This window comes from Panthera leo, chromosome D2 (genome assembly GCF_018350215.1).
Source record: "Panthera leo isolate Ple1 chromosome D2, P.leo_Ple1_pat1.1, whole genome shotgun sequence".
In the NCBI taxonomy this organism is placed as follows: domain Eukaryota; kingdom Metazoa; phylum Chordata; class Mammalia; order Carnivora; family Felidae; genus Panthera; species Panthera leo.
The window spans coordinates 80,559,208-80,579,739 of NC_056689.1; the positions used below are offsets into that span (position 1 = coordinate 80,559,208).

Here is a 20,532-nt window from a genome sequence, read left to right on the forward strand (position 1 = left end):
ATTATAATTACGACCTTTGCAAGTATTATTGCCCGATCCACGTTTAATCGGCATCCTTAGCTTGAAACCTCGACTCTTGCAAGGGGGTGGCTGCATTTCCTCGGCCGACAGGGAGTCTGGACGGCACACTCTGAGAGGGAGGGCGAGTCTGTCCCTGCTCAGCCTTGTTCCCCAATGCCCAAGGCAGAGGCTCGAAAAACAGTCGTTGAGTGATGAGTCAACACGTGAGGTGTTTGGGCATGTCTTACACTTATTCAATTGGTGCCCGTGAGAATGTGGCTCACGAGGCCCAAAGGGAAGGCGGCAGAGCCCTGTTAGGAAGGAGCTAGAAATTAGGCCAGGTTGAGTTGGCAAACATATCTGCTTTGATCAGAACTGTCCTGATTGGCTAAAGACACTGAGCTCTCCAGTGACTGTGGACGCACAGAGCCGAATCCCTCCTTTTAAAGATCCCGAATGTGACAGATGTCAGGCATTGGTTTGCTCAGGCCTGGGTGCCTGTCTGTTCTCAGGGGAACAATCTGATTTCTCCCACGGGGTGTTGTTGAGACTTGCCCGTCCTTTCTGGGGACCGCCATGGCGTGTGCGGAAGGACTGCACACGTCACTCGTGGCTGACGAGGGTCCTGGGTGCTTTGACCAAGGTTATAAACGGCGGGAGAGTATTTACGACGGCTTCAACGTTTCTCCTTCAGGCCTAAGGAACAGCAATGTGTTCTCGGGCAGGGAAGGCCAGATGCTACCGCGGTCACTTATAATCCCGCGAACAACTATGTGACCCTGGGTCACGAGCGCACTCGTTCTTTCCCCTGGGAACCAGCTCCACGGCTCTGAGCGACGCGACCAGACCAGCGCCCAGGTGGAGCCGAAACAAAGCTTCTTGGATCTGACTTTCTGACGCTGGCTCCTGTTTGGGCAGGGGGAGGGAAAGAAGGGAAGAAAATGTGATGTGTGCTCTCGTGCCGGTATGGCCCAATTTGGAAACCTGCAGATCTGTTTGATTTCGACTGGGGGAGAGAAGACAGCGTTTGAAGTTATTTTGGTTCTTCTGTGCAGAAATCACACGCTACACCTCACAAATTCGACAATTTCATAGAGCCGTAGTCAAGCGTGTGAGTTACAATTTTATTCATTCCATTTATTCAGTGAGTCAGGCTCTGACAGGGGGTTGATTTGTTGTTTAATATTTGGGGGGGATTATTTTGGTATATTTGCAACGTGTTTACTTAAATACTGGGTGTTAAATGAGATGTTTTCGTTTGTTTTGATAGGTACTTATAAAGGCAACGTACAGCATTTCACACTTACACAGCGCTTTCCGAGTCCTCCGCACGGCACGGGCACTCGAGAATGACTACCCTGTGTGTTTGGGAAGTGCCAGCCTCACTCCGCCCAGAGAAAAGCAGGACTTGAGCCGTGGTGTTAAGCCACCAAGCCCAGAACCGAGCTAAAGGGGCTCGACCCACATCTTGGGCTCCGGGTGTCGCACTAGGACCCAAGACTGTGGGCAGCAGCAAAGAGCCCAGAGGAGGAAATGGATTCTTCTTGCTTGTTTTATGGTCCTCAGGGTGTTACCATAACAGCATGGATTCTTTCATGAACTCAGCGGAACATATGGGAAACCTATACTTAGCTTGTCATTTCAAGCCCTTCCTCCCCCACACACAGCTCCCCCCCCCCCCCAGGAGTCCTCAATATGGTACCAGTTCTGTAGATTAAAAAAAAAAAAAAATGCTCCAATGGGTGAAGCGTCCTTTTGTCTTGGCCCACGGGACAGCGGCGATGTGTCCTGAACTTTGATTCGAGTTGCAGTTGACCGCAAAAATGCCAAGTGGACCCTGTTCCGGGGATGGCTAGCCTATCAGCCACGGCAGGAACAGCCAGCCACCGCATCTGAACCTGGTGCGCAGCCACCAGAACAGGGATGGCTTTGGCCGAAGACGGCGACAAAATGTGCAAAACGAAGAGACGGCACAAGGCAGTCTTTAAAAATAGTCCTAAGTGTCAAAACAGACCAAACGAGAATGTGCTTCTCTGCCTAAAAATAGGCAGTGTTCAAGGGTGGGCTTCAAATAGGAAATCATCTCTCTGCTCTTTTAACTCTGATCTTTAAGGGCCTGAGATCTGATTTGTATAAACGAGAAAGCCAGTCGCTAGGCACATGCTTCCAACATGCACAGTAAGTAACGGAAGCTCGCCGGTGTGGCTCCGGGAGGGATATTAGGCAGCATCGCTCTGAAAGAGTATTGCCAAACCATCAGCTGTTCTTTTAGCATCTAAGTCATTTCTAGGATGGCATGAGTCCAAGTCTCATTCGTTAAGACAGCAGAAATCTATAAACACCTGCATGTAATTGATTAGTAAGTTGGGGTTTCTTTAACTGGCTGTTTATTCCTCTGTTCAAAACAACGCACTAAAACAAAGAACCAACAATGGCAAGTCATTGACACTGTGCCAAGTTATTAGAGACTTTTATTTCGGTAAAGTGGGTTATTGTACTTGGGGAGTTCACCTGAGTCCCTGAGGGCTCCCCTTCCATTCAAGTGCTGTGTCCTTTGTTCTTGGTTCACGGGATTGAGACCTTAAGGTGAGGTCGTGGGACAGTGGTATTTACATTTTATGTAGAAAACAATTAAATGAGAAAAGACTGGGTTTAAGGGCCAGTTCTCTAATTTGTGTTTTTGTCGATGGTAAACATACCCCCCCATTCTTCAGTCCCAAAGAGCAGAGGCTGATCTTTCCCCATCGCTGTGTCCCTCCTTCACCCAATCGCAGATATGGTTCTGCAAACCTTTTTCGTGAGTTTGTGAATTTCATCCCTAGCACACTGAGTTTGGGGTAACTCCTGTTGGCGATTGCTGGTGTTTGGGCAGAGAGAGGTGAGGCGAGGCAGGAGTGAGGCAAGTGAGGGTTTGTGAGGGCACCTGGGAGTAGGGGTGGGGGGAGAGGAAATGGGAGGAAATTCATCCCACATCAGGCTCCTTGTTGACAGCATGGAGCCTGCTTCGGATTCTCTGTCTCCCTCTCTCTGCTCTTCCCTCACCCCCTCAAACACTTAAAGAAACCCCACAACTTTGTACAGATCTATACTGCTTTCAAAATAAAAATTTTAAGGGGTAATTACACATCCTTTTCAAACACATAAAACAGTTACAAAAACTGACCAATGTGTTAAGCCACAACACTTTCAACCTTTCCGTAAGCAAAAATTATACAGATCTTAATTACTGACCACAACGCAAAAATTAATCAGTTAATAAAATATAGATAGACCATGAAAAATAACAAAAGAATTAACGGAAAAATATAGTCCTTTTTAAAAAGTTTTTATTTATTTATTTTGAGAGAGCATGCTTGTGGTTAAGCAAGCGGGGGAGGGGCAGAGAGAAAGAGAATCCCAAGCAGGCTCAGAGCCTGACTCTGGCCTTGAACTCACGAACTGTGACATCATGATTGGAGCCAGAATCAAGAGTTGAATGCTCAACCAACTGAGCCACCCAGGCACCCCACAGAAAACATACTTCGTACTAATTCTTGGGTGAAAAAAAGAAAATGACAAGCTACTTGAAAATGGATGTGCTTTCGTGCTTTGTCGAAGATTAATTGACCACAGAGTTGTGGGTTCATTTCTGGGTTTTCTATTCTGTTCCATTGATCTGTGTGTCTGAGAGGCAAACCAAGAAACAGACTCTTAACTATAGAGAACAAAGTGGTGGTTACCAGGGGGGAGGCGAGCAGGGGGAATGGTGGAACGGTGATGGGGACTAAGGACCGCACTTGCTGTGATGAGCACCGGGTGTCGTACAGGAGCGTTGAATCACCACGCTGTACGTCTGAAACCAATATTACCCTGTATATTGACGGGAACGTAAATGAAAACTTTTTTAACAAGGGGAAACAAGGTAAAAAAATAATAAAAATAAAGTTAATAGTAAGTAGAGGGGCATGATGCGTCTACAAAGTGACATTGGAAAGAAATTGCCTTGCCTACATTTACAAGACAACAGGAAAGGCTGCAAATAATTGAGTTATGCTTTCACCTGGAGAAGCTAGGAAAAATAAAAATAAGCCCAAGAACAGAATACATAAACAGGAAAGCATAAATTAGTAAGATCAAAAGCAAACAGCAGCGGCAAAAATGTAGATTCGGTAAACAGAGCAAAGACATGTGACCAACATTTAACGTGTCGAAGGACAGGATGTAACTTTAAAGCATTAGAGAGAATAACTACATTAAATACCCAAAATTCAAACATCCATATGAAACAGATGATTGCCTCTACAAATAACAGCAACCAGATTTAGATGGGGACCCCTGGCTGGCTTAGTTGGAGGGGTGGGCAACTCTTGATCTCGGGGTCGTGAGTTTGAGCCCCACGTTGAGTGTGGAGATTACTAAAAACAAATAAATAAGCTTTTTAAAAAAGTGGCCACAATTAGAGAAAAAGAAAAAAAGGCAGAGAAGATACAGACTAATTTCTATAAAATACATTGAAAAGATGTTCAAGGATCAGGATCTGGACCTGAAAACTGCACCAGGTCTAGGAGATGTAGTAGGAAATTCTATAGACATTTGCAATTTGTACAAGCAGTGTCAGGGCATAGTAAAAATAGATTTTAAAATCCTTTTAAAAATGGCATATCAAATCCTCAATTTATCAAAAGAATAATACATCATATCAGAAACAACCAACTACAGTTTGTCTCTAGGAATGCTAGAGCGGTTCACCATTAGAAAATCCATGGATATACTTTATTACACTCACAGATTAATATAGAAAATGTATACGATCATCTCAATAGGTGCCAAAACGTCATTTGCTAAAATGTCACCCCATATATTAACGAGAAGAATCATAACAAAGTTGGGGCGCCTGGGTGGTTCAGTTGGTTAAGCATCCAACTCCTCATTTCTGCTCAGGTCATGATATCTCACGGTCGTGAGATCGAGCCCTGCGTGGGGCTCGGCACTGAGCTTGCTCGGGATTCTCTCCCTTCCTCTCTCTCTCAAAATGAATGAATGAATGAATGAATAAACAGACGTTAAAAAAAAAAAAACTACAACAAGCTCTTAGAATTATTTCATAGTCTCAAAGGAGGTCCTAAGCAAGGCATGAAATCCAGAAGCCATTAAATAGGAGATTCATACATCCTATTACACGAAGATATATGCAGAACTAAAAATATAGTGCATACCATACCTGTGCAAGATGTTAACAATAGAAGAAACTGTGGTAGGTGAGGAAGGGGGGAGAGTGGGTGTATGGGAACTGCATACTTCCCGTCCGATTTTCCTGTAAGCCTAAAACTGCTCAAAGTCTATTAATTAAAAATATATACAGTAACAACGAGGGAATAACCAACAAACTAGATAAAACACTCGCAACACATTTGATACAAAAGCCTCCATATCTTAATACATCAAGAACCAGGGGTGCCTGGGTGGCTCAGGCGGTTAAGTGTCGCGGTCCGTGAGTTCAAGCCCTGCATCATCAGGGCTGCATGGAGCCTGTTTGGTATTCTCTCTCTCCTCTCTCTGCACCATCCCTGCTTGCTCTCTCTCTCTCTCTTTCAAAATAGATAAACTTAAAAAAAAAAGAAATCATACAAATAATTGAAGAATAAGACAAAAGAACCAATAGGAAAACTAGTGAAAGATGCAGAAAAACAGTTCACAGCAAAAGAAACACCAACGGCTTTTCAATAGCCACACACACACAATGAAAGAGATGCAAATCAAAATACAATGCCAGTTGTTTTTTTTTTTTTTTTTTTTTAGCTAACAAATGGGTAAATATCGAAAAAAAACTTTGGCAGTGCAAGCGTGTGGGAAACAGACACGCTGGAGAATAGCCCCTTTTAGAAAATTTGATCTTAAGATTTTTTAAATGTAACGTACACTAAACTTTAAAATCCACGTGTTCTTCGGTTGAACGGGTTTATTTTTATGAATTTTACCACGTAGCAGTGCTTGGAGATGGCTGCAAATATCTACCTATCAAGGTGTTCATAGGAGGCAAAGACAGAAAACTGCATAAATGCCCATCAAAAGATTCCGGGAGCACGACGCACCCGTGTAACGAAATGCCAGGCGGCCGCGCTTAACAAAAGAAGTAGATTTGTAGGTACTGATACTTACTTTGAAACTTCAAAGACACATTCGTAAGTGCAGTTGTTAGTGGAACAGCAGAAACCAAGAGTGGAACGGTGTCTGCCATTGATGTTTGTTAAAGGGTGTGAGAGAGAGAGAGAGAGAGAGAGGTAGGGGGAGAGGGAGAGGGAGAGGGAGAGGGAGAGGGAGAGGGAGAGGGAGAGGGAGAGGGAGAGGGAGAGGGAGAGGGAGAGGGAGGGAGAGAGAGGATCTATACAGGCTGCCTGGAAACATAGGCACATAAAAAAAGTGTCAGTAGAGCTGACACTGGGAGGAAAAATGGGGACTGAAGTCAAGGATATCAGGGAAACCGTATTTCATTGTTTAATTCTCTTTTTCCCATGTACATACTTTATATGGACTTTAAAAAATATATCTTAGGGGGGAAAAAACCAGGAAATAAAGAATAAGAGATCATTCTGGGTGGCCCCGTCAGTTAAGCGCTGGACTCTCTATTTGGGCTCAGGTCGTGATCTCACCGTTTGTGAGATCAAGGCCCGCATCGGGCTCTGTGCTGACCCTGCAGAGCCTGCTTGGTATTCTCTCTCCCTCTCTCTCTCTGCCCTTCCCTCATTCATGGGCATGTGAATGCACTCTCTCCCCCTCTCTCTCTCTCTCTCTCTCTCTCTCTCAAAATAAATAATAAACTTAAGAAAAATGAGATGATTCTTAACTAGATAGAGATTATCTATCTAAAACCTACAGCAATAGTCAGACTTCAGAGTGGCACATTAGAAGCAGCCTGGTTAAGTTCAAAATAAGGACTATCTGTGCTAATATTCAAATTGTGCCTGATGCAAAACCAGGGGGCGGGGGGAAATGTATAAATGGTAACAATGACATAAATTACCATTTCCACGAGCGATATAATTGTTGCATAGAAAATCCAAGAAAATAAAAAAAAAAAAAAAAAAAGGGCGCCTGGGTGACTCAGTCGGTTAAGCGGCCGACTTCGGCTCAGGTCATGATCTCTCGGTCTGTGAGTTCGAGCACCGCTTTGGGCTCTGTGCTGACAGCTCAGAGCCTGGAGCCTGCTTCGGATTCTGTGTCTCCCTCTCTCTGCCCCTCCTCCCTCACGCTCTGTCTCTCTCTCCTTCAAAAATAAATAAACATCAGAAAAAAAATTAAAAAAAAAAAAAGAAAGTTATAGAGCATTATGGGCTGTATAACAGTTTGTGTTCAAAATGTGTATGTAGTTATACATTATAAGTGCACAGAATAAAAACAAATGGTTAACTTACTTCTGGGGACAGGACAAGGATTGGAGATGTGATGAAATCAAGGGGGACTTCTGGTTCCTCTGTATGGTTTGAACTTTCAAAAGAAAAATAGAATCATACATTAATTACATCATTTTTAAAACTTCACCCAAAGGTAATGTGGCAATTTTAAAGTTCATTCAAATACATTTTTTGTTCAAAATCCTTTCATTTACAGTGTGTGTATCTTCGCATATCTTTATTGCATAAGGACTTGAATGTTTTTCAACCTTATTAAAAAACAGAAATATTTTCAAGGTGGGGAGTGGTAACATAACAACATAATGACATGATGATAACATAATCTGTAGCTTTTCCAGTTTCTCAACATAAGGACTTTAGTCTCTGTTTATCACTGCAAGAGTCCTTCACCTCCGAGTAAGGCGTATATAGTCTCCAACCTCTAATGTAAATCCTATTTCAGCTAGTGGTGCTGGATCAGAAAACACATGCTTTTAGAATGTCCAGGGCGATACCAATATTACAAAACTCATCCACAATCTTCTGGAAGGATTTAGGGCTCCCGTGAAGAACCAAAAATTTGTCAATAGTGAAACTTACTTTGGGATTCTTTTTCAAAAACTCTGTATAGCTTCTCTGAGGAATAAATTTAAAAGAGTTCCATATCTCATTATAATGCTTTGGGAAGCGTCTGAAAATTGGGACCACCACGATTTCTTGACAGACATAAGATATTTGGTTATTTGAAAAGCCATCAAGATAAGATAGGACATAGTCACATGCCCACAGATTGAAATTTCTTGAAACGTGTTGCCTTTTCTCTGGGGAGATCTTCCTACGTCCCAGGCCCTGGAGAAGAATCATAAGAAGATTAGGAGAAAAATATTTAAAGTCAAAGAGTTCTGAAGTCTTTAATAAAACCAGCTACATGATAGCCTATGTCTTAATACACAACATGGCAACCGCTATGAGAGGAATCCTTTGCCAACCTATAAATCAACACCGAAAGCATGCTGGTGGAGTTTCGTTATTGTTCTCGTAACCTTCCACTTCCACCAATGGATTTACTTGCCAAGGGGATTGGTCTTCTAGAGACATAGAGGGCAGAACCAGAGAGACCACAGCTGGAAACAGCCTATTAGCGAGCCTAGACTCCCAGGCACCCCAGTCAGGTTCTCTGCACCCAGGTGGCACCTCAGTGAATCTGCCTCTGGCTGCATCCCAGCATTCAGTGGGGTAGATGGTTCTCACTCCGAGGGAAGCTGAATTCTTTCCCACTCAGGAAGCAACACCCTTGGGGGTCTGCCCACAGGATTCCTCATTAACTCTCAGGACCTCACATGTGAACCTGAGAATTACCCTGTATTCAGAATTGTGCTTTCGATCTGACCCATAATTAGAAGAAAACACTATGCTTCGACAAAAGACTAGAAGGAAATGGACATGAGATTACCCAGACTTTACATTATAGATCGTCCTGGACTCATGATGGAGTGACATCCGATAAACCCACGGGAAGCTGAAAAAAATCACACAAGGACCCTCTGTAGCAAAGTGAGTTTGTTGTTTCATAAGGACCAGTATCATTCAGAGTGACAGCAGGAGACACCCTCAATTTAGGGTAATTTGAAGAGAGTTTAGTAACGGGACTATTTGTGGGGAACCTCACGGGGACAGTGTAGAGGCTCCAGATCCAAGGGGTTTGAGGAGGAATGTAGTCCCCATAGATGTGTCCCTGGTGCTGGGGCAGAGAGAACGGGAGAGGCTGGTTCTAGAGACACGAAGGGAAGACGCTGCCCGAGCACCTTTCTAACAAGGTACTTGCCGACAGTCCAGGAAAAAAAGTGAAGTAAAATAAAAGAAAGAGACAAAATGAATAGGGGAAAGAGGTACAAGGACAGCAACAAGTAAAGCTTGCAATTAAGTCTAACTACTTGCCGGGAATAACAATGGGAGCCCTAATCCTTCCGGAAGATTGTTGAGGTGTCGGTTAAGCATCTGACTCTTGATCTCGCCTCAGGTCATGATCTCACAGCCTGCGAGTTCAAGCCCCACGTCGGCCTCTGTGCTGACGGCACAGAGCCTGCTTGGCATTCTCTCTCACCCTCTCTCTCTCCGCCCCTCCCTGCTCTCTCTCTCTCTCTCTAAAAAATAAAAAAAAAAAATGAAAAAAATGAAAAAAACATTTAAACACGTCTAAATACTTGCTGATAATGTAACTATGAAAAATTGAAATATATTGAAACTTCAGGTAAGAATCCACAAAAAGGAAGGAATGGAGGGGGAAGGAAGGGGGGAGGGAGAAACAAATCTGGGACTGAAATTTGCAGGATTTCAATTTGATAGCTGTGAAACCCAGGAGGTGCCACTTAACATTATCCCATGAAAATGCCACCTCCATGAGTTGGGACAGCACAGTCTGGCCACTAAAGTGAGGAAGGTCAGTACGTTGAAGAACTCGCCACACCCTTGGGGGCTGGGAGTTAGGGGGTAACTATAGATATTGCATTTTATATTCATAGGGTAATATAATATCAATGTATTTCTTAAACATTTATAGTTAAGGGTAACCACTGGTAGACAATAGAAGCCAGTGAGCAAATAAATTCAATCTAGCTAAGTCAGGAGAGGGACAAATTAAAAGAAACAAGCTGCAAACATGGTAAATAGGAAACAGACAATGAAACAACAGAAATAAAACCCAAAACATAAATTATCACAACAATCTGAATGGATGGAATTCTTATACAAAGAAACAATGACTCTTAGATTTTAAAAAAATGCTCTATTCTATTTATAATTAAAAAAATACAGGGGCGCCTGGGTGGCTCAGTCGGTTAAGCGTCCGACTTCGGCTCAGGTCATGATCTCACGGTTCATGAGTTCGAGCCCCACGTCGGGCTCTGTGCTGACAGCTCGGAGCCTGGAGCCTGCTTGGATTCTGTGTCTCCCTCTCTCTCTGCCCCTCCTCCGCTCTTGCTCTGTCTCTCTCTGTCTTTCAAAAATGAATAAACATAAAAAACCCTTTTTTTAAAAAATACAAATTGACTAAAAAGTAAGACAAAGAAATAAACCATAATGTAAGTAATGAATGTGAGCAATAGGAAAGTAATGATGGTTGCTAAGAATTTCCCCAAGGGATACAGGAGTGCTGATGCATAGGGGCACTTGTACCCCAATGTTTGTAGCAGCGCTTTCAACAATAACCAAATTATGGAAAGAGCCTACATGTCCATCGACTGACGAATGGATAGAGAAGATGTGGTTTATATATACAATGGAATACTGCTTGGCAATGAGAAAGAAGGAAATCTGGCCATTTGTAGCAACGTGGATGGAACTGGAGGGTGTTATGCTAAGTGAAATAAGTCAGGCAGAGAAAGACAGATACCATGTTTTCACTCATAAGTGGATCCCGAGAAACTCAACAGAAGACCAGGGGAGAGAGGAAGGGGAAAAAAATGGTTACAGAGAGGGAAGGAGGCAAACCATAAGAGACTCTTAAATACTGAGAATAAACAGGATTGATGAGGGGTGGGGAAGAGGGGAAACTGAGGATTGATGGGGGTGGGCATGGAGGAGGGCACCTGTTGGGATGAGCACAGGATGTTGTATGGAAACCAATTTGACAATAAATTATTTAAAAAAAAAAGAAAGGAAAGTAATAGTGGCAAAGCTAAAATTGCAATTCAGAATTCATGCCTAAAAACACTAAAGTATGTAAAAGATGCTTTGTATTGATAAATAATAACAGCCACCAAGAACATAAAATATTCATGAATTATTATGCAGAAAAATATGATATTAAACTATATAAGGTTGAAAGAATTACATAAGGTTACAAAAATTTAGAAACTCAAGAATAATCTTAGAAGGAAAAATTGACAGATGAAGACAAAAATTAAGAAAAGGTTATGAAGGATTTAAATAACATAATTAATGGCCTTTAATAAAATTAAGAATTTTGCAACCAACTTTGTAAACACCCATGAAATTTTTGTTAAAATCAATCATGTACAAGATAACAAAGATAATCTTTATAGTTCAAAATTCATATTCTATAGAACTTATATAAACCATTGAACTAGATATGAGCAACAAAAGATGATCTGAAAAAATTCTAGCTACGTAGAAAATTCAAAACATTCTTCTAAATTATTTTTAGAATTAAAAATTAAATCATAGACTATTCGGAAGCAAATAATAATGAAACTCTAGTTTAAAAACATGTTCAGATGTAGCCAAAGCAATAATCTAAGGAAAATTCCTAGTTTTAGTAGGTTTACTAACAAAAACAGTTGAAAGTATATGAATTAAACACGCAACCTAAAAAGACATAAAAGAACAGCAAACGAAGAGTATTTTAGGAGATGTTACGCCAACAGATTTGGAAACAAATACATTTTAGACACATGTCAACAAAATCTACTCAAGAAGAAATAGAAAGTTGGGGAGCACCTGGCCGACTTGGTTGGTGGAGTGTGTGACTTTGACCTCGGGGTTGTGAGTTCAAGCCCCACCTTGGGTGTAAAGATTACTTAAAAATAAAATCTTAACAATGCACCTGGGTGGCTCAGTCGGTTCAGCATTCGACTTTTGATTTTGGCTCAGGTCACGATCTCACAGTCATGAGAGGTTGTGAGATTGAATCAGGGCTTCTCTCCCTCTCCCTCTGCCACTCCCCTACTCAAATGCTCTCTAAATAAATAAATAAATAAACCCTTAAAAATTTTTTAAAAAGAAAAATAGAAAGTTTTAATAGATTAATAATCAATGGAGAAATTAAAAAGGGAAAACAGTACAAAAAAACAAAAACTAAAAACGTTCTCAAACTCAAATAATTTTATGGGCAAATTCTACCTAAACCTCGTTAAACTGAAATTCCACACTTTATATAAACTATCCCAGAATGTAGAGGAAGTTGGAAAGCTTCCAGTGTTTTCTAGGAGACTAACATAGCTCTGATAGAATATATGTGGTACAATCCTGTTTATATCATTAACAACACATACGCTTATGTGTGTATATTTGCATGTGAATTGCAAAAAATTCTCAAATTTTGCCCACCGAACCATTATCTGTGAGTCATCAAGGTAGGATTGTGAGGAGGGAAAGTAAGAGTGCAAATTTTTAAGAAAATTTATTTGATTCTGTATTCTTTGAAAGTTGTAAAGGACATCTGTTACTTTGATAATTTAAAAAATGATGTTAAACATTCCATTTAGAGAGTCAGGCAGAGTGGGTATTCTCGCTCTGTGTTCAACACTCTGCCAGGGAAAACCAGATTTTTTTTTTTTTTAGGTTAAACCACTTCAATGTAGCTTAAAGATGGTAGGCTGGAGGAAAGAGTAATTTCGGGCAAGTTTTTAGCATCACTGTTCCCAGGTTCCTCGTCTCTAAATCGGGGATGATAAGAGTAATTAGCCAGCAGTGTTGTCATGATGGTTCAATGAGATCATAGGAGATGCTAGCACAGGGCAAATGCTTTACAAATGGTGGGTATTCTTTTTTTTTTTTTAATGTTTATTTTTGAGAGAGAGAGAGAGAGACAGAGACAGAGTGTGAGTAGGGGAGGGTCAGGGCCAGAAGGAGACGCGGAACTAGAAGCGGGCTCCAGGCTCTGAGCTGTCAGCATAGAGCCCGATGTGGGGCTCGAACTCGCAGGCCGCTAGATCATGACCTGAGCCGAAGTCAGACGTTTAACCGACTGAGCCACCCAGGCGCCCCATAAATGGTGTGTATTCTTAACGTCGTCGTCGTCGTCATCATCATGGACTTTCAGAGTTGGGAAAGAGTCTCAGAGATCACGTGATCCAACCCTCTACCTCAGCTGTGTTAACCCTCCCCTGCCTCCTTTGACAGCCCCATGGCCACATGAGCACTGCCAATGTGGGTCTTCTAAACTCAGAGGTGCCACAAGAATAAAACACAAACTGGATTTTAAAGACTTCGCTTGGGGAATGTAAAATATCTCATGAGTAATGCTTACATTGATTACGTGTCGAACTGATCATTTGGGGAATTATCGAGTTAAATAAAATACATTAGTAAAATTAATGTCACCTCTTTTTTACTCCACCGGGCTACTAGAACCTTTCCAGTCGCGTGTGCCGCTCACAACATATAGGTTTCCACGGCACGGTGCTGTGTTAACCGCCATTACGTGCTCTCAGACTTTATTTCCTCCGCTGAGGGCAACTCACCCCCTCTAGGGGAAAGACAACTCCAGTTATGGGAAGTCCTTTGTACTTTGTAAGCTCGCCTCCCTCAGACCTGTCCCTGCGGGGCTTGGTTCTATCCACCAGAGACACACATGGGAAACCCCTCTTTCCCGTTACAGACCTTCCCACGAAAGCTCGCGAATGGGGCAGTTCATACTTTGAGAAGTGTGAGGTGCACACATGACCTTGTTCCCGAGTTGGGGAAAGTCGTCTAGCATCACGTGCTAGAGGGGCTCCCAGTTTTGCTAGTACTTTGGAGGGAAATACTCACAGAGTCAAGGTAGCATCCAGAGCTCTGAAAGCTGTAGCGATTGTCGTGTACGGAGAAGGGGAAGTTGTTATCTACCGCTTGCTAGAAGAGATTGGGAAGGAGTTGGAAAAAAGACACATCAGAACCCCAGCGTGCTGGCAGAACCTGCAGACAGCTAAACCCATCACCGGAGAGGAGCAGACGGCGCGGGACAGGAGGTCATGGGTGTGCCTGTCAACTCAAGGCTTTAAAAGTCAACCTCATTGGTGATCTTGCGGAAAATCATAAAAATTCTCTTTCCAGACACCCTCTTTGGAGGCAAAGAGGGAAAAGCGTATAAGCTCGTGGAATTGAAAGCTGGAAAGGGACTTTGGAGGCCATCAAGACCAAAGGTCTTCCTCTGACCAATAAGGATCCTGGCCCAGGTTGGCTGCGTGAGTTAGCTAAGGGTGAAGTCCACACTGGCTTCTCCCTGAGGCCACTTCGTGCCCCTGAAGTCGCTGGTGAACTGGCCAGGGAGGCAGAACGTGCATGTTAACGATCTGCGAGCTGTAACCAAAGATGGTGTTTTCCTGTCCACAGAGGAGCCTAACTTGATCGTCTGAGCCAGGAGGCAGTTCCTTCTAGGAAGTATTTGGGGTGTCGGAGTGACCAGGATAGGACGTGGGATGCTACCGGCATTTAAGGACCCAAAGATGACAAAAGAGTAGTTCCTTCCGAGGAAGAATTGACGGGCCAGGAATGCCAGTGGGTGCCGCCCCCTTGGAGAGCCACAGGGACGCGTGGCCCGGGCCAGCGCCCGGGACTCACCTTCTCTCGAACCTTGTAGATTGGGGGTAGCCTCCCCTCCACTTGCTGAGACACACGTGGGCTGTGCGGTTCTTTCAACATAGCACTTGTGATGGATTCCGGTGTCTTCTGCGTTAGTCCAATCTGAGGGAACTAGAAAACCAGCACAGGCCGTGATTGAAACCAGACACATCTGAACCTCAAAGCCAAGTATCGGGGCTTCCTCTGTAACGTGATCAAAATGCAATTTGGGTGCTTCTGGTGGGCGAAGGAAACGGCGTAATTTTCGTAATTTGCAAGTATTCTTTCCAAGACCAAAAAATATTGTAATGGCCCAAGGCCATCACTGCGGGCTGTTTCAAGTTACCGGGGCCCGCCCCTGCTGTGCTGGAGCCTGGAAATGTTTCTGTGGCCTGGTGAGGGGGGGTGTGACCTGTGAGCAAAAGCTGATGTGCTCTGAGAAGACAGAAATGGGTTGAGCTCTTTCTTCCTGTCAGGGCGCTCCCCGTACCGGGGCTGAGGACCCAGCCCACGTTCACAGGGGTGAGCCCACCTCCCCCGGTAGGAGATGGAGGAGAAACGTAGCTGACTCTGCCCTGAGAAGGCAGAACGGTAGAGGGGAGAGGGAAAAAATAGGGGATAGGATACAAAGCAAAATAGTAATAATAAAGATTATCTGGGGAGGCGGTTGGCATCTCCCTATGAACAGGAAGGAAGGAAATAGGACGGGGCAGAGGGAAGACGTCCCAAGGGAGGCCTTGACCCACCCCACAGAGAGTTCTGGGCGCGTGATGGCCTCTCAGAATCATCCTGAGTTAGGGCGACGGGACTGGGCTTTTCTGCACCCTCATCGATCAGTCACCAGGTGTGGGTTGATCTAGGAAGAGGGGGTGATTTTTGAGGAGGCAGCTCTCTTCAGCCAGGGGTTATCCCTGGGGTCAGAGCACCGAGGCCTTCCAACAAAGGGAGGAAGCAGAATTTGGTGGCTGGGTCATAGACTGTGGATTCAAAGTTCCCGAGTCCAATCCCGGCTCTCTCTCCTATGAGGTCAGGCCTATGCAAGAGACTTCACTTTTCCACGCCCCAGTTTCCTTGCCTGTAAATTGGAATAATAACACTTCTTTGACAGGGTGGGTGCGATTAAAAGAAAGTCCACGCACCAGAGAGTGCTCGATGACTGTTAGCAGGTTGTATCTCTGCTCACAGCTGTCCCCTCCTTGGTCCCCAGACCTACCGCCAGGCCTCAGGCCAGTCCTCCTTGCTTTCTGCTGGATTATAAGGAACTTGACCAACACTGCCATTCTCCCTCATGCCTTCTCACGTCACAGCGTACCTGTATACTCAGGTGGCTCCTGTTCCCTGCCTGTGCAAGTGCGTTCAGTACGTGACTGTTTACGTCAAAAGGCGGGGGGGGAGATTACGTCCTACGTGATGTGTACTTGGTGGGGTGTTCTCGGCAGCAATGGGCAGCACTGGGCTAGGTGACACACAGCGGCCGAGCGGCCTTTGAAACACAGTGCTGAGTGGGAAAAAGAAAGAAGCAGAATGAGATCTATAGCCCAATGCCATTTTTTTTTTAAATTTTTCTTCTAACGTTTTATTTATTTTTGAGACAGAGACAGAGCGTGAACGGGGGAGGGGCAGAGAGAGAGGGAGACACAGAATCGGAAGCAGGCTCCAGGCTCTGAGCCATCAGCCCCGAGCCCGACGTGGGGCTCGAACTCACGGACCACGAGATCGTGACCTGAGCTGAAGTCGGACGCTTAACCGACTGAGCCACCCAGGCGCCCCTAGCCCAACGCCATTTATGTGAAAAAAATAATCCACGCACGCAAGACCACAATGCCTAACTTACAGAACACATCCGAATCAAAGAACTCTCAGGAAACACTTTGGAATGACTGCACGTGGAGCGAGGAGAGATGGGATGGGGCTCAGAGCAGTGCCCAGCCAGTGCCCGCCTTGCCAGCCGGGAGCTAGGGCCGGGCCAGCCAGCAGCCAGCACCAAGGCTCTCTGAAGGAGGAGGAATGGAGGAAGGAACCAGGAAGGAGGATGACTCTTTCCCCCTATTATGTTCCACTATTTAAACATTTTGTAACTAAATGCACCCATTACGTTCTCTTTTTTTCCACAACAAAGATCATCGTATTTGTTTCCGTTTACCGTTGTAACACATACTCATGGTTTAAGAAGATGTGAACATAAAAACATAACGCAATCAAATTCCCCTGAACTCAGTGGTGACCATCGTTTTTTTTTTTTAAATGTTTATTTATTTAAATGTTTATTTTTGAGAGACAGAGAGACAGAGCACGATCAGGGGAGGGGCAGAGAGAGAGAGACAGAATCTGAAGCAGGCTCCAGGCTCCGAGCTGTCCGCACAGAGCTTGACGCGGGGCTCGAACTCACGAACTGTGAGATCGTGACCTGAGCCGAAGTCGGACGCTTAGCCGACTGAGCCACCCAGGGGCCCCAGATGGTGACCATCCTAGGCATACATCCCCATTACATGCACGTGCAGCCACGGACGTGTAGATGTGTGTGTGTACCTGTGTATAATGTGGCATATCTAGGATCATAGTATACATGCGGTTTCTAAACACCACGAACGCCTCCTTATTGAACAGTCATTTTTGGTGACTTTCTCCCCACCTTTCTGTCACCCCGGATCACAATATTCAATATTCGCGGCTGCGCGCTCACAGACGGAGACACGGCCACCTGCAGAGGAGGTTTCCGTCACTCTACAAACATCAGACCGTGTGATACGTACTGTTCTGCTCTTTGCTTTCCCACTTAGCAAGATAGCCTAGACATTTGCCAAAGTCAACCTATAGGCTTCTAACTCCTTCTGTTATATTTTTTTCATGTCTTAAAACAATTCTTTTTCCAAAGTAAATACAAATAATACAGAGGGCCTCCAGACTCGTAACCTTTCCTTTCTCTCTTCCTCCGGTCTGGCTGTGTCAACATTCCTGTCTGGGCAGCTATGGAAAATCAGGGGTGGGGCTGGGAGGGTGGGAGTTTCTGCAGCATCAGGAACCATCGCTCTCCCCAGCTAAGTGACAACTGATTTGAGTTCATTTGTATTCCGGAAGTCTATGGACTAAATCACTGAGGGGGGAAAAAAAAAGCGGCTCTAGCATTTTAATTTCACTCTTTTAAAATATATATTGAATGGTGATAACATGATAGCTGTGACATAAACCCTTCTGTTAGATATTGTAACCATGAAATACAGCTTTTTAACTAGTTGGCGGTGAAATTTGTGCTGCATTCAATCGCGCAACGATTGCAGTATTAAACAGGAAGGTGAAAGTGTACGGAGAAAGCCTCTCCTACCCGGCAACAGCCACATTTCAACCAGCAAGGTCAACTGCAAAATGACGGTCACCTCTAATGTGGCAATTACTGTCCTCCCAAATGGGCCGCTGCTGACTCAAAGCCAACAATTTCTTTCATTTCCCCGACTTGTCTGCAAGTTACTTTGGGAAGCTTCAGGATCAGCACTATTCTGTTCATGCTCTTGGGTGCTGGCAGCAGAAGGGCCCCACAGCAAGTGCTCAAGTCAGACTTCGGGAGGCAATGCCTCTAGACCCGAAACCGGGCTCTGGGAAGTCGTGGGATCGCAAGAGGAAACGAAACACTCTCTCTTGCTTTCCCCCATACAGCAGAACCCTGACTTTGTTTGAGGCGACGTATAAAAAATACCTCCCCAAACTCCCGTGCAGCAAGCTCAGCCACGTGACCCAAAGAGACGCTAGCCGGGGACTGCGGGGCGGGGCCCCTGGGATAACTTTGTTTTCCCCCACCAAAGAGACAGACTTAGAGGACAGGTGCCAGGGGTCGTTTTGTTCCTTGACCGTCCCCCCTCATTTACCTGCCTGAGTTGAACAGCCCCACTCCAAGGATAACAGAACAGAGGACCGAAAAAATCCCGATGACCCCCACGGACGTCTGTACCAGCCCTGAGCTGCCTACTTCTGGATTTGTTGTTGCTCGAGAAATACAAACCCTTATTTATAAGGTGACGACGCTGTAGTCAGCTTTTTATGATATCCAGGCAAACACAATCCTCATGGGTGTTGTAGCTGATAGAAAGAAGGGAAGCTAGTCTGAGAAACTTGTATTCTTCTCTTGGAGACTGATTGGTGTTATGTAGTTCACACTCTTTCCCATTTTACTTTGGCTGCCAGGAATCTCAGTGTCAAATCTGATGATATTATATAAATAGCTGTCATGTAGGCCATATGGCCTGTATGTGTTCTGTATTTTCCCGGTCTCAGCCTCTTCTTCTAAAATATATTCAAACTGATTCAGAATTTTTATTTTTTTATACTTTCCTATTTTATTTTGAATATTTTCCATATATTACTGTAAATCTTTGAGGAATGAAGCAGGGTGTATAAGGAGTAAAAAATATATATGTATATGTATATACATTAATATATATAATAGTTACCAAGTAATGAATGGTTACTCTGTTTCCATGAATCCTACTAACCGCTGTATATGAATTGTGTCATTAATCCACACAATAACCCTCTAACCTTGGTGTACACTATGATCCCATGTAACAGACACAGAGACTGATTTAGAAGGACTAAGCACACAGCAGCGACTGCCTAATGGACGTTCACGAGTGTGCTGAGTGTTTTACACACCGGATTTATTTCATTTAGTCCCCCCGAGAACGCTATGAGAGTCCCATTCGACAGGTGAAGGAACCGAGGCTAGGTGAGGCGATTTCTCAAAAGGGATGCCAGGAGAAGCAGCAGAAACGGGATCTAGACCCAGTTCTGCGAGCTTGGCCACACCCACGTGACCTGAGGAAGGCGAGAGGAGTCCCCATCTTTCTTACCCATCTTCCGTCCTGGTCGAAAGGTGGGTTGAAGCGTCTTCCTCTGACCATTTTCTGCGGGAAGCGGAAGGTGGCTGAGGTTGGCTCCCTTATGTCCCCATTGCCTCGTAAACTCTCTGCATCTGGAAGACGTCCCTCCTCCTGCTCCTGACCTTTGGCCTCTCCTAGAAGGGGAGGTCCAGGGGGACCCACTGTTGCCATAGAATTCCGATGCCCCCATCACAATGGGGGAGGGCTGTGGGTCTTCTAAGCCCTCTGAGGGTTCCTGCACAGGCTACCTGCGGCTGCTCCCCCCAGGCTCCCGGCTGAGGAAGCCCCATTGATGGGTCAGACAAGTGAGGACAACACAGCCTTAAGGAAAAGGCAGGAAGAGCTCGGACAAGGAGAGGCCTGCTTGGTCAATGCTTGATGACCAGGTCTCTGGAAGACAGTCCGATTTGTAGTGCTGTTGGCCAATTTCCATGATGTAAATACTTGTACCGTGATTTTTTTAAGCTAACACTGACAAACACGGAGTCGGGAAGAGATGTGTGCACAGGCTCCAGGCCCCCTCCCTGGGTCATAGGATTCATCTCCCAGGCTCGCTCCCTCCCAGGCCAGACTCTGGAAGGAGCTGTGTTGTCCTACCTACATCCACTGCTCCCATCAGTCTGGCGGCCCCTGGCCCATGGTTCCAGCCCCTGCTGTTAACAGCGACCTCTCCCAACCCTGTAGGCCTAGGGGTGGGCAAGGCTTTTGGCTCTCGCCGGGCCTTGTCAGCCCCCGAACCCTGCCCACATCTCTCCAAGGACGCTCTTCGTTAGACTGTCTTCTGTCTTGGAATGGGCCACCTGGTTCCTCCTGGGAGGCAGACCAAGGCCAACACAGGCATTGGCCATCACCTCCACTTACAGAAGAGGAGACCGAGTCTCAGACAAGCAGAGGGACTCTGCACAGTCACACAGCCAATACTGAGCCTGAACTAGACCCCCCCAGGTACTGAGACCAAGTTCAGTGCCAGCAGGAAAGAGAGCTCACTTCCTCGACCCTGCCGAATTATT

At 44.9% G+C, this 20,532-nt stretch overlaps 1 protein-coding gene across 5 annotated transcripts; it reads right to left on the reverse strand.

The window, feature by feature from the left end:
* Window positions 1-230: 230 nt before the first annotated feature.
* On the reverse strand, window positions 231-19,669 carry TEX36 (testis expressed 36). Of its 5 annotated transcripts, XM_042909027.1 has the most exons (6): window positions 19,493-19,669; window positions 14,652-14,783; window positions 13,863-13,943; window positions 7,971-8,219; window positions 7,392-7,464; window positions 231-906 (listed from the first exon to the last, which is right to left on the reverse strand). In XM_042909027.1, the coding sequence occupies exons 1-5, from the start codon at window positions 19,541-19,543 to the stop codon at window positions 7,429-7,431; spliced, it is 549 nt and encodes a 182-aa protein (XP_042764961.1). In that variant the 5' UTR covers window positions 19,544-19,669; the 3' UTR covers window positions 231-906; window positions 7,392-7,428. The 5 variants fall into 5 exon arrangements, with proteins under 5 accessions (XP_042764961.1, XP_042764962.1, XP_042764960.1 ...); XM_042909028.1 differs by lacking the exon at window positions 7,971-8,219; XM_042909026.1 differs by lacking the exon at window positions 231-906 and having other exon boundaries at window positions 7,308-7,464.
* Window positions 19,670-20,532: the final 863 nt, after the last annotated feature.

Coding starts and splice junctions, on each gene's coding strand:
- TEX36 (XM_042909027.1), bottom strand. CDS start 19,543: ATGGTCAGAGGAAGACGCTTCAACCCACCTTTCGACCAGGACGGAAGA. Junction 14,784..19,492: donor TCGACCAGGACGGAAGATGG/GTAAGAAAGATG, acceptor CTGGTTTTCTAG/TTCCCTCAGATTGGACTAAC. Junction 7,465..7,970: donor TTTTGAAAAAGAATCCCAAA/GTAAGTTTCACT, acceptor TTCTTTTGAAAG/TTCAAACCATACAGAGGAAC.